The sequence below is a fragment of the Elephas maximus genome, chromosome 2 (assembly GCF_024166365.1).
Source record: "Elephas maximus indicus isolate mEleMax1 chromosome 2, mEleMax1 primary haplotype, whole genome shotgun sequence".
Taxonomy (NCBI): domain Eukaryota; kingdom Metazoa; phylum Chordata; class Mammalia; order Proboscidea; family Elephantidae; genus Elephas; species Elephas maximus.
This window is the reverse complement of record NC_064820.1, coordinates 2,754,570-2,767,402: the sequence shown is the minus strand read 5'-3', so window position 1 is coordinate 2,767,402 and position 12,833 is coordinate 2,754,570. Positions and strand designations below refer to the sequence as shown.

The 12,833-nt window shown below is 51.0% G+C and overlaps 1 protein-coding gene across 6 annotated transcripts in view; it reads right to left on the bottom strand.

Moving 5' to 3' along the window:
* The window catches only part of SEMA5A (semaphorin 5A), a 553,896-nt gene that overhangs the window by 81,594 nt on the left and 459,469 nt on the right, over positions 1-12,833 (bottom strand). For all 6 annotated transcript variants that reach the window (XM_049860605.1, XM_049860561.1, XM_049860570.1 and 3 more), the window contains one exon: positions 11,528-11,671. In XM_049860605.1, coding sequence (XP_049716562.1) covers positions 11,528-11,671 — 144 coding nt within the window. The remainder of the gene's footprint in view (positions 1-11,527; positions 11,672-12,833) is intronic.

The window sequence follows — 12,833 nt, the reverse complement described above, 5'->3', positions numbered from 1 at the left end:
GGAGGAGGCAGTAAGGGCAAAAGAAAATCTTAGAAAAAATGTTTATAAAACTCTTGACATTTAATAAAAAGCACAGCAGTTGAGCGACGTTTCCCCGGAGCAAAACAGACCACAGCACATGAGAACCTTCGCCTATTTGCCTAGAGAAGGCCACCTCTGAAAACACTCAGCATGTTTTCATAGCTTTGTCGTTAAAGATCTACTGCAGGTAATGCAGAGAACTACACATGGTGTGGAACTTCCAACCAGTTTTAATAAATGGTCTGTGTGGCTGGATCTCAAGGCTGCTGCCCCATTTTTTCACTTTTTCCTTCAAGTTCCTTTCCGTCCAGCCACCACTGTGTGGCTGGCTGTGAAGCAAGCACACCAGGGCCTGTGAAGGGTCTCCAACAATCCACGACACCTAACAACAACAATGTGGCCCAGAACTGCTCATTCTCATTTTACATTTAAAGGCTAGTGACCCAGCATTGCTTCTCTGTAAATGATCCCTTCCCCTCCCCCACCCCCAATCGACAGTCTGTGAAAAGGAGTGCCTTTCCTAATCCCACATAGACTAGATTCTCAACCCTCTGAGTGCTATAAACCGTGTTTGGTTCTGCCTGGCTGTAGGCTAGCTCCTCGCTAAACCCATCATCAGGGCCCTCTTAGAGTCCCTCACTTCTCGGCTCCCAATAAGGCACGGCTATCCGAGAATAATTAAATCTTTTATGGTACCAGAGAAACTCTGCTGCCATTAACCCTTTTGTGCCTGGCGGTCCATATAGCAATCATGAATTTTTTCAGCCTCTGGGGTTTACTGGGAAGCTGCTGTACCGGTGACAGTGCACACTGCCACAAGGCAGGGGCCTTTATGGCTGTCTGAAACCAAAGGAACGGCCCTGTGTCACAAATTACTGTTTTCACAGGGTATTGCATGAGGTGTCTGAATTTTTGGTAAGAAAAATAGAGATTTGAAATTTTTTATTTGTTACACATCTGTAGCAATAGATCCTGGTGGGAACTCTGGGGTATAATTAGTGGTACTTCATATGTACCACTAAATGCTTAGGGTAGGCTTGTGGGAGATCCATACTACCTACCAAAAACTCAGACACACTCACTGATTCAGCATGCTTGCATTAATGAAAACACATGGTATCAACAAAAATTCAAAGCAGAAAATAACAGAGTCACCAAGAGGTTAAGTCTACCATGTTTTTAGTTTTTACCCCAAGAGGAAGCTAAGAACCCATTAGGACTGAATAATAACTTCCAAAGTGTATCACATCAACTCATCACAGGATTAAACAAACATGCTTACAAAGATAAAGAATAATCATATAATAAATAAAGTCATATTTGTTCTTGGGATGCTTAACCTCGACACTGTGGCAGACAGACTCCAGAGGGGGAAAGGTGGGGGCTGTCATTCCAACTCCTGGCACTCAAACCTGAGCAATCCCCTCCCCTTGGCAGAAATCCAAAAGGTCCCTAAAAACCAAAAACAGACAAACCCATTGCCATTGAGTCGATTCTGACTCATAGCGACCCTACAGGACAGAGTAGAAGTGCCCCGTAGGGTTTCCAAGGAGCGGCTGGTGGATTCAAACTGCCAACCTTTTGGTCAGCAGCTGTAGTTCGCCATGGCTCTTAACCACTGCGCCACCAGGGCTCCAAAAGATCCCTAGGTGGTGAAAATGGTTTGCACTTGCATTCAACAACTAACTTAAAGATTGGTGGTTGGAACCTCCTCAGTGGCAAGGTAGAAAAAAGCCGTGGTGATCTGCTTCTGAAGGGTCAGAGCCATTAAAACCCACCGGTGCACAGTTCTACTGTGTATAACACATGGGTTTGCCATGAGTCAGAATCAACTAAATGGCAACAGGTTTGGCTGAAACCCATGGAAGATCCATGATGTTTTCCCGAAAGTTATTTTAGCAAAAATACCACGTGCTTGGAGTGAAAGGGACAGAGACAATAAAATTGAAAGGAGGTTGATGGACCTCAAACTCTACTGGCAGGAAGCAGACTGATAAAGCTACCCAGCTGCAAACACACGCTACCTTTCATGAAAATGGAATGAAGCTTCAGGAAGTGGAACAAAGAGCCAGAGGACAGAGCTGAGGACCACAGGGAATTATGCTCAGGCCTCAAAACCTCATCACTTCTCTCCCAGTACTTGTCTGGCTGGACTTCAGAATTTGTACGGGGCAGTGATTTCTCTCCATCTTAAATCTTCCACCATTTTGAACAGAAACATCTTTGGCTGTCATTCTTTGCCTGTCCTTTCACTGCAGACTGGGTGTGCTCGGGGCAGACAGGAGTCCCTGCATGGTGCAAATGGGTTAAGCACTCCACTGCTAACTAAGAGGTTGGAGATGTGGGTCCACCCAGAGGCTCCTGGGAACAAGGCCCGGGCAATTTGCTTCAGAAAAATCAGCCACTGAAAACCCTATAAAACATTTCATTCTGACACACGAGTAGGGGTCAACTCAGCAGCCATGGGTTTGTTGTTGTTGCTGCTGTTATTATTGGGCAGATAACATGCTCACTGATAACCAAAAGGTTGGCGGTTCAAGTCTACTCATAGTGACTCTCATGGATTGAATTGTTTCCCCAAAAAATATGTTTATCAGCTTGGCTAGGCCATAATTCCCAGTACTGTGTGATTATCCACCATTTTGTCATCTGATGTGATTTTCCTTTGATGAGATCTACAAGATTAGATTGTGTCTTAAGACAATCTCTTTTGAGATATAAAAGAGAGAAGGGAGCCAAGAGACATGGGAACCTCCTACCACCAAGAAAGAAGCACCTGGAACAGAATGCGACCTTTGGATCCAGGATCCTGTGCTGAGAAGCTCCTCGACCAGGGAAAGTTGATGACAAGGACCTTCCTCCAGAGCCAGCAGAGAAGAGAAACCATTCTCTGAAGGTGATGTCCTGAATTTAGACTTGTAGCCGACTAGACTGTGAGAAAATAAACTTGTCTTTGTTAAAGCCATCCACTTGTGGTATTTCTGCTACAGCAGCACTGGATGACTAAAACAGTGACTGTATGTACAACAGAACGAAACGCTGCCTGGTCCTGCGCCGTCCTCACAATCGCTGTTATGTCTGAGCTCATTGTTGGCACCACTGTGTCAATCCATCTTGTTGAGGGTCTTCCTCTTTTTTGCTGATCCTCTAATTTACCAAGCATGATGTCCTTCTCCAGGGACTGGTCCCTCCTGATGACACGTCCAAAGTATGTGATGCCATCCTCGCATCTAAGGAACATTCCGGCTGCACTTCTTCTAAGACAGATTTGTTTGTTTTTCTGGCAGTCCATGGTATTTTTTTTTTTTTTTTTTACATGAAAAAGTACTAGCATAGCACACAGGAAAATATCTTGTGGAGGGAAGGCTTAGGCTGGCAAAATAAAAATTTACAACACGCACATTATTTGCATAAAAATATGGTAGATCTCACTCATGTGTGTGTATAATTGGTTCTTTCTAAGATAGGTGCTAATATTTGCACTGTGTTCACAATTACACACTTCTATTTCCTCCTCCTGGTCGGTGGCCTCCTCCATAAGCGGTGCTTCTACTCAGCTTCTGTTACTCAAAAAAACTTACTTGAGGAATTTTTAGAACAGAAGAATGAAGTGTTCACATCTTCTAAAGTATATGCAAAAAGTAAGTTAGATAATTTCTTTATTCATTACTTAAAAAAGAAAAAGTGACTATATCTGAGATTTTTTGTTGCAACAAAGCTCCCACTGAATTACCTGACACTCTGGAGAATTTGTTTCAAATGAAAGTTGACTACTTTTTATCCCAGTTTTACTTAGGTGCTTTTTTGGGAGAATTGGCTCATTCACTTGTGGTCGCCCAGGAGCGCTGCAGGGTCGATGGTGTTCATGATGCGCGAGGTGATTTTATTAAGGACTCTGCTCCCTCAGCCCTGGTTCTCCTGGACCCTCCCGTGGAGACCAGGGCTCCTTTAACCTTGACTACAGCTCTCAGATGTCTCCATCCTCACCATCAGGATGGCTTTTCCTTTTTATCACTCATCTGGAGAAATCTCCTGCAGAAACATCCTGCAAAGAAATCTAGAAACTTTTGCGTGTGAACACTGACAAAGAGACATCATGCATTTGGTTTCTCTAGCTTTCGTCAACCTCTTGTTAGCCCCCTAGGAAGGGTGCTCCACAGGGAGGCACTGATTGTATATAAATCTCCCACAGCCCCTGTTCTTCGGCCCGTCTCCTTGGCTCCTATTTATTATTTAATCCAACACTTCCTCCATTGAGAAAAAGATCTTCTAACCCAAACAAACGCTTCACATGTCAAAAAGAAGCTTTATAAACGTAAGTCTACCAAGTATGCCAACAACCCTGATCTTTTCCTGAAGAGGCAGCTTTCCCCACAATCAAACACGGACACAGAACATGCACATATAGTCATGGCATTAGGCAGCTGCTTCCTACCTGTGTGCACACCTGGGGAAGGTGCTAACAGGTGTTAGGTGTGCGGAAGTGTCCTAGTTCGAGGCACGGCTTTGAGCAGATGAAGGCGGCTTTGCCTGAGTGATCCTCATTATGTGAGACTTTACAGCATTTTAAAACTTCCAACCAGTCTTCAGTCTTACAAGGCTTGGAAATGGCAGGGAGATGACTCTGCCATAACTGGCTTTCCCATTATCAACTCGTGTTAAATTGAAAATGACAGACCAGCCCAGAACCATCTCAAGGGACTCCTTCGAACATGACAATCCTGTTTTGTAAAGTCATCTTTCATTCTCTCTTAGCTAAAGGGATGAAGTCTTGATTGCGACTTGGGAGTACAGTGGAGAAAGAAAGAGATGGTCCCCCTGGGTCTCTGTGGGTCGTGATATAGTAGCAAACTATATAGTAAGCCTGCGTCTGTGTACCTAAATATGAATCACACAGAAAACAACTGCATATAGTTTGCATAAGAGCCTCCCACTGAACCTACGTCACCTGACACAAGCCTTGAAAAGCAGAGCTGCCACGGAGTCGACTCCGACTTGCGACGACACCGTGAGCGCCAGCACAGAACTGAGCCCCACAGGGTTCTCAGTGGCTGCAATCTCTCAGAAGTAGATCACCAGGCCTTTCTCGTGAGGCACCTCTGGAAGGACTCAGACTGTTCGCGCCGCCAGGGATTCTGATAGCAGCCTCACTGCAATTTAAGAAGCTCTGAAAGCTATTTTCTCTTCCATGGATCAATAAAACAAGAAGTATAGGTCAGTATGGCGGAATAAGAATCTCATGTTGTGGCTGACGTTGTTAGGTGCCATCAAGTCGGCTCTGACTCGTGGCTGCCTTATGTACCCAACAAGGAAACATTGCCCAGTGCTGTGCCATCTTCATGATGTTGCTGACGTTGTTAGGTGCCATCAAGTCGGCTCTGACTCGTGGCCACCTTATGTACACGACAAGAAAACATTGCCCAGTCCTGTGCCGTCTTCGTGTTGTTCCTGACGTTGTTAGGTGCCATCAAGTCGGCTCTGACTCGTGGCCGCCTTATGTACACAAGGAAACATTGCCCAGTCCTGTGCCATCTTCGTGTTGTTGCTGACGTTGTTAGGTGCCATCAAGTCGGCTCTGACTCGTGGCCACCTTATGCACACGACAAGGAAACATTGCCCAGTCCTGTGCCATCTTCGTGTTGTTGCTGATGTTGTTAGGTGCCATCAAGTCGGCTCTGACTCGTGGCCGCCTTATGCACACGACAAGGAAACACTGCCCAGTCCTGTGCCGTCTTCATGAACGTTGGTATGTTTGAGTCCATTATTGTGGCCACTGTGTCAAGTCATCTCATTGATGGCTTCCCTTTTTCACTGACCCTACTTGGGTTTTCTCCCAATAATCATAAACTGGAATGAGCTTTAAATACGTAAGAAAGATGCAATAAATCAAAACTGTAGGTTTTATGAGGATGCAGCCTGATGTCCAATGCTACAAAAAGCAGCCGGTAAATCCGAAGCTGAGCTGGAATGTCGCCACGCCATGCGGAAAGCTCGGAACACGCGCAGAGAAGCAGCCCCAGCTGGGTTGTACCGCAGCTTCCTGAGGGTACCTGGTGACATGCAGCTTCCTGAGGGCACCTGGGGACAGACTGGCGCCAGTTACCCCACAGGTACTGGGAACAGACTGGCGCCAGTTACCCTACAGGTACTGGGAACAGACTGGCGCCTGTTACCCCACAGGTACTGGGGACAGACTGGCACCTGTTACCCTACAGGTACTGGGAACAGACTGGCGCCAGTTCCCCCACAGGTACTGGGAACAGACTGGCGCCTGTTACCCCACAGGTACTGGGAACAGACTGGCGCCTGTTACCCTACAGGTACTGGGAACAGACTGGCGCCTGTTACCCCACAGGTACTGGGAACAGACTGGCGCCTGTTACCCCACAGGTACTGGGAACAGACTGGCGCCTGTTACCCCACAGGTACTGGGAACAGACTGGCGCCTGTTACCCCACAGGTACTGGGAACAGACTGGCGCCTGTTACCCCACAGGTACTGGGAACAGACTGGCGCCTGTTACCCCACAGGTACTGGGAACAGACTGGCGCCAGTTCCCCCACAGGTACTGGGAACAGACTGGCGCCTGTTACCCCACAGGTACTGGGAACAGACTGGCGCCTGTTACCCCACAGGTACTGGGAACAGACTGGCGCCTGTTACCCCACAGGTACTGGGAACAGACTGGCGCCTGTTACCCCACAGGTACTGGGAACAGACTGGCGCCTGTTACCCCACAGGTACTGGGAACAGACTGGCGCCTGTTACCCCACAGGTACTGGGAACAGACTGGCGCCTGTTACCCCACAGGTACTGGGAACAGACTGGCGCCTGTTACCCCACAGGTACTGGGGACAGACTGGCGCCTGTTACCCCACAGGTACTGGGGACAGACTGGCGCCTGTTACCCCACAGGTACTGGGGACAGACTGGCGCCTGTTACCCTACAGGTACTGGGGACAGACTGGCGCCAGTTCCCCCACAGGTACTGGGGACAGACTGGCGCCTGTTACCCCACAGGTACTGGGGACAGACTGGCGCCTGTTACCCCACAGGTACTGGGGACAGACTGGCGCCTGTTACCCCACAGGTACTGGGGACAGACTGGCGCCTGTTACCCCACAGGTACTGGGAACAGACTGGCACCAGTTACCCTACAGGTACCTGGGGACAGACTGGCGCCAGTTCCCCCACAGGTACTGAGAACAGACTGGCGCCTGTTACCCTACAGGTACTGAGAACAGACTGGCGCCTGTTACCCTACAGGTACTGAGAACAGACTGGCGCCTGTTACCCCACAGGTACTGGGAACAGACTGGCGCCTGTTACCCCACAGGTACTGAGAACAGACTGGCGCCTGTTACCCCACAGGTACTGGGAACAGACTGGCGCCTGTTACCCCACAGGTACTGGGAACAGACTGGCGCCTGTTACCCCACAGGTACTGGGAACAGACTGGCGCCAGTTACCCTACAGGTACCTGGGGACAGACTGGCGCCAGTTCCCCCACAGGTACTGGGAACAGACTGGCGCCTGTTACCCCACAGGTACTGGGAACAGACTGGCGCCTGTTACCCCACAGGTACTGGGAACAGACTGGCGCCTGTTACCCCACAGGTACTGGGAACAGACTGGCGCCTGTTACCCTACAGGTACTGGGAACAGACTGGCGCCTGTTACCCCACAGGTACTGGGAACAGACTGGCGCCTGTTACCCCACAGGTACTGGGAACAGACTGGCGCCTGTTACCCCACAGGTACTGGGAACAGACTGGCGCCTGTTACCCCACAGGTACTGGGAACAGACTGGCGCCTGTTACCCCACAGGTACTGGGGACAGACTGGCGCCTGTTACCCTACAGGTACTGGGAACAGACTGGCGCCAGTTCCCCCACAGGTACTGGGAACAGACTGGCGCCTGTTACCCCACAGGTACTGGGAACAGACTGGCGCCTGTTACCCCACAGGTACTGGGAACAGACTGGCGCCTGTTACCCCACAGGTACTGGGAACAGACTGGCGCCTGTTACCCCACAGGTACTGGGAATAGACTGGTGCCAGTTACCCTACAGGTACCTGGGGACAGACTGGCGCCAGTTCCCCCACAGGTACTGAGAACAGACTGGCGCCTGTTACCCTACAGGTACTGAGAACAGACTGGCGCCTGTTACCCCACAGGTACTGGGAACAGACTGGCGCCAGTTACCCTACAGGTACCTGGGGACAGACTGGCGCCAGTTCCCCCACAGGTACTGAGAACAGACTGGCGCCTGTTACCCTACAGGTACTGAGAACAGACTGGCGCCTGTTACCCCACAGGTACTGGGAACAGACTGGCGCCAGTTACCCTACAGGTACCTGGGGACAGACTGGCGCCAGTTCCCCCACAGGTACTGAGAACAGACGGGCGCCTGTTACCCTACAGGTACTGAGAACAGACTGGCGCCTGTTACCCCACAGGTACTGGGAACAGACTGGCGCCTGTTACCCTACAGGTACTGGGAACAGACTGGCGCCAGTTACCCTACAGGTACCTGGGGACAGACTGGTGCCAGTTCCCCCACAGGTACTGGGAACAGACTGGCGCCTGTAACCCCACAGGTACTGGGAACAGACTGGCGCCAGTTACCCCACAGGTACTGGGAACAGACTGGCGCCTGTTACCCCACAGGTACTGGGAACAGACTGGCGCCAGTTACCCTACAGGTACCTGGGGACAGACTGGCGCCTGTTACCCTACAGGTACTGGGAACAGACTGGCGCCAGTTACCCTACAGGTACCTGGGGACAGACTGGCGCCAGTTCCCCCACAGGTACTGGGAACAGACTGGCGCCTGTAACCCCACAGGTACTGGGAACAGACTGGCGCCAGTTACCCCACAGGTACTGGGAACAGACTGGCGCCAGTTACCCCACAGTTACTGGGAACAGACTGGCGCCAGTTACCCCACAGGTACTGGGAACAGACTGGCGCCAGTTACCCTACAGGTACCTGGGGACAGACTGGCGCCTGTTACCCTACAGGTACTGGGAACAGACTGGCGCCAGTTACCCTACAGGTACCTGGGGACAGACTGGCGCCTGTTACCCCACAGGTACTGGGAACAGACTGGCGCCAGTTACCCTACAGGTACCTGGGGACAGACTGGCGCCTGTTACCCTACAGGTACTGGGAACAGACTGGCGCCAGTTACCCCACAGGTACTGGGAACAGACTGGCGCCAGTTACCCCACAGGTACTGGGAACAGACTGGCGCCAGTTACCCCACAGGTACTGGGAACAGACTGGCGCCTGTAACCCCACAGGTACTGGGAACAGACTGGCGCCTGTTACCCCACAGGTACTGGGAACAGACTGGCGCCAGTTACCCTACAGGTACCTGGGGACAGACTGGCGCCTGTTACCCTACAGGTACTGGGTACAGACTGGCGCCAGTTACCCTACAGGTACCTGGGGACAGACTGGCGCCAGTTCCCCCACAGGTACTGGGAACAGACTGGCGCCTGTAACCCCACAGGTACTGGGAACAGACTGGCGCCAGTTACCCCACAGGTACTGGGAACAGACTGGCGCCAGTTACCCCACAGGTACTGGGAACAGACTGGCGCCAGTTACCCCACAGGTACTGGGAACAGACTGGCGCCAGTTACCCCACAGGTACTGGGAACAGACTGGCGCCAGTTACCCCACAGGTACTGGGAACAGACTGGCGCCAGTTACCCCACAGGTACTGAGAACAGACTGGCGCCTGTTACCCTACAGGTACTGGGAACAGACTGGCGCCTGTTACCCCACAGGTACTGAGAACAGACTGGCGCCTGTTACCCTACAGGTACTGGGAACAGACTGGCGCCAGTTACCCTACAGGTACCTGGGGACAGACTGGCGCCTGTTACCCCACAGGTACTGGGAACAGACTGGCGCCAGTTACCCTACAGGTACCTGGGGACAGACTGGCGCCTGTTACCCTACAGGTACTGGGAACAGACTGGCGCCAGTTACCCTACAGGTACCTGGGGACAGACTGGCGCCTGTTACCCTACAGGTACTGGGAACAGACTGGCGCCAGTTACCCCACAGGTACTGGGAACAGACTGGCGCCAGTTACCCCACAGGTACTGGGAACAGACTGGCGCCTGTAACCCCACAGGTACTGGGAACAGACTGGCGCCAGTTACCCTACAGGTACCTGGGGACAGACTGGCGCCTGTTACCCTACAGGTACTGGGAACAGACTGGCACCTGTAACCCCACAGGTACTGGGAACAGACTGGCGCCAGTTACCCCACAGGTACTGGGAACAGACTGGCGCCAGTTACCCCACAGGTACTGGGAACAGACTGGCGCCAGTTACCCCACAGGTACTGGGAACAGACTGGCGCCAGTTACCCTACAGGTACCTGGGGACAGACTGGCGCCAGTTCCCCCACAGGTACTGAGAACAGACTGGCGCCTGTTACCCTACAGGTACTGAGAACAGACTGGCGCCTGTTACCCCACAGGTACTGGGAACAGACTGGCGCCTGTTACCCCACAGGTACTGAGAACAGACTGGTGCCTGTTACCCTACAGGTCCTGGGAACAGACTGGCGCCTGTTACCCCACAGGTACTGAGAACAGACTGGCGCCTGTTACCCTACAGGTACTGGGAACAGACTGGCGCCAGTTACCCTACAGGTACCTGGGGACAGACTGGCGCCAGTTCCCCCACAGGTACTGGGAACAGACTGGCGCCTGTAACCCCACAGGTACTGGGAACAGACTGGCGCCAGTTACCCCACAGGTACTGGGAACAGACTGGCGCCAGTTACCCCACAGGTACTGGGAACAGACTGGCGCCAGTTACCCTACAGGTACCTGGGGACAGACTGGCGCCAGTTCCCCCACAGGTACTGAGAACAGACTGGCGCCTGTTACCCTACAGGTACTGAGAACAGACTGGCGCCCGTTACCCCACAGGTACTGGGAACAGACTGGCGCCTGTTACCCCACAGGTACTGAGAACAGACTGGCGCCTGTTACCCTACAGGTACTGGGAACAGTCTGGCGCCAGCTACCCTACAGGTACAATCAGATCCCGGATGTGCTCTCCCAGGCGCATCAGCTGCTGATTTACTTCTGATGGAAACTTCCCTCTTCTGACCAATTGCACCTGGACCAACAGCACTAGGAATGGGAAGCTTTGAGCCTGGTCCAGGTGGACAGGCTAGAACTGCCTTCCCAGTGGGCCTCACTCTCCTGGGCCTCCAGGGAGCCAGAGGGCAGGGCATGCGGACCCTGGAGCTGGGCTGTTGGGAATCACCCACCTGCGCAGAGGATGCAGGTACCGTGGGCCAGGTGACACTCAATGGGGGGTTCTAGTCAAAGGTAAAGGATGTCAGACAAAGACGAGGACACTTCAGGTGGACGGAAAGGAATGTCACAGATGAACTAAGCTAGACCCGAAACAGCTGCTGGAGCGGGCACGCAGATGGGGAGGCAGGTGGGGCAGTAGGCGGCACCTACCTCTCCTCGCGGTTCTGCCCCACGCACACCCGGCCACCGTGGCGCGGCGTGGGGTTGCTGCAGGACCGCTGGCGCACCTGGAAGCCGATTCCGCAGGTGGTGCTGCAGGGGGACCAGGAGGTCCAGGGGGTCCAGCCTCCATTCCTGGGGGAGCAAGAGGGCACGCCGTCAGCACTAGCTCCACAGTCCGTCCCTCACTCACCCCGAGTTCCAGTGTTCCCATGTGGGCTGCCTGGTGTGGGGCAGGATGGGTGTGGGGAGCCCACGGGCCAAGCCATGAGGGGCTCAGTGGCTTTGCACTTTTCTTCCAGGTGTCTGATTTTACAGTCAAGATGGGAAGTTTGAGAATGATGTTTCTAAATGCATTGTAAATAACTTAAGATGGGCTATAATAGAAACTGCTAAGAAACAAAGGAAGAATAAGTGATGTGATTTCATGGAAGAACATTTAGAGACAAATCCTTAAACCTCTCAAGTTAACGGTTCTGTCTGACGTGCACTGTATCTGCTATCAGCTATGACAAAGGCACATTCTAGAACCTACACGCCATGCTGCCTTTAAAACATGGTGAACGCCAGTGCAAAGTTCTCTGGACGGCATCCACACGGATAAATAGTGCTGCAGTGTTCAAAGCTTTAAAACAAACTCTGTTAGCAATGAAGAAAGGACATTTACGTCCAGATCTTTGACCCATTCCCTTGCAAACTGACAAAAGCATAAAGAACATAAATAAGGAGTGAAAATTTCATGTCTCTATACATTAATGTTGTATTATAAAACCACTAAAGTGACAGCTAGAAAAATCTTTTTTGGTTTAAAAGTATGTTGTTTTCTTAAAATGCCTGATCCAGAATATTTATGATTTAAATATCTTCCTAGAAGTTTGGTCCAATACTATTTGAAAAAAGAACCACAGGTTATTTAAAATACTTGAAGTGCTAAAGTATCTGTTAAATCCATTTTAAACTTCTGGGCAGACCATCCAACGCACGCCCGTTTTTTCCACTTCAGAAATCACAAGCATTTCCATGGATATCTGTTAGTCTCATCCATAGGGTTTAGATTTCCATGGGGGAAAAAAAAATCCACTCATTAATTTGCATTTTTACTTTTATACATTCTTTTAAAACCTGTAGTTCCATAGCTATGCCCTTGACGCTGGGTATAAACAAAAAGCGGAATGAATAATTTCTAAAATAATTTCAAATAAAAATTCTCCCGAGAAAATTCTATGTATATTTCATTTCATCTCCTTTATTTTCTGAGAGTAATGATATAATAAAAATATACAGTGATCACTTAATG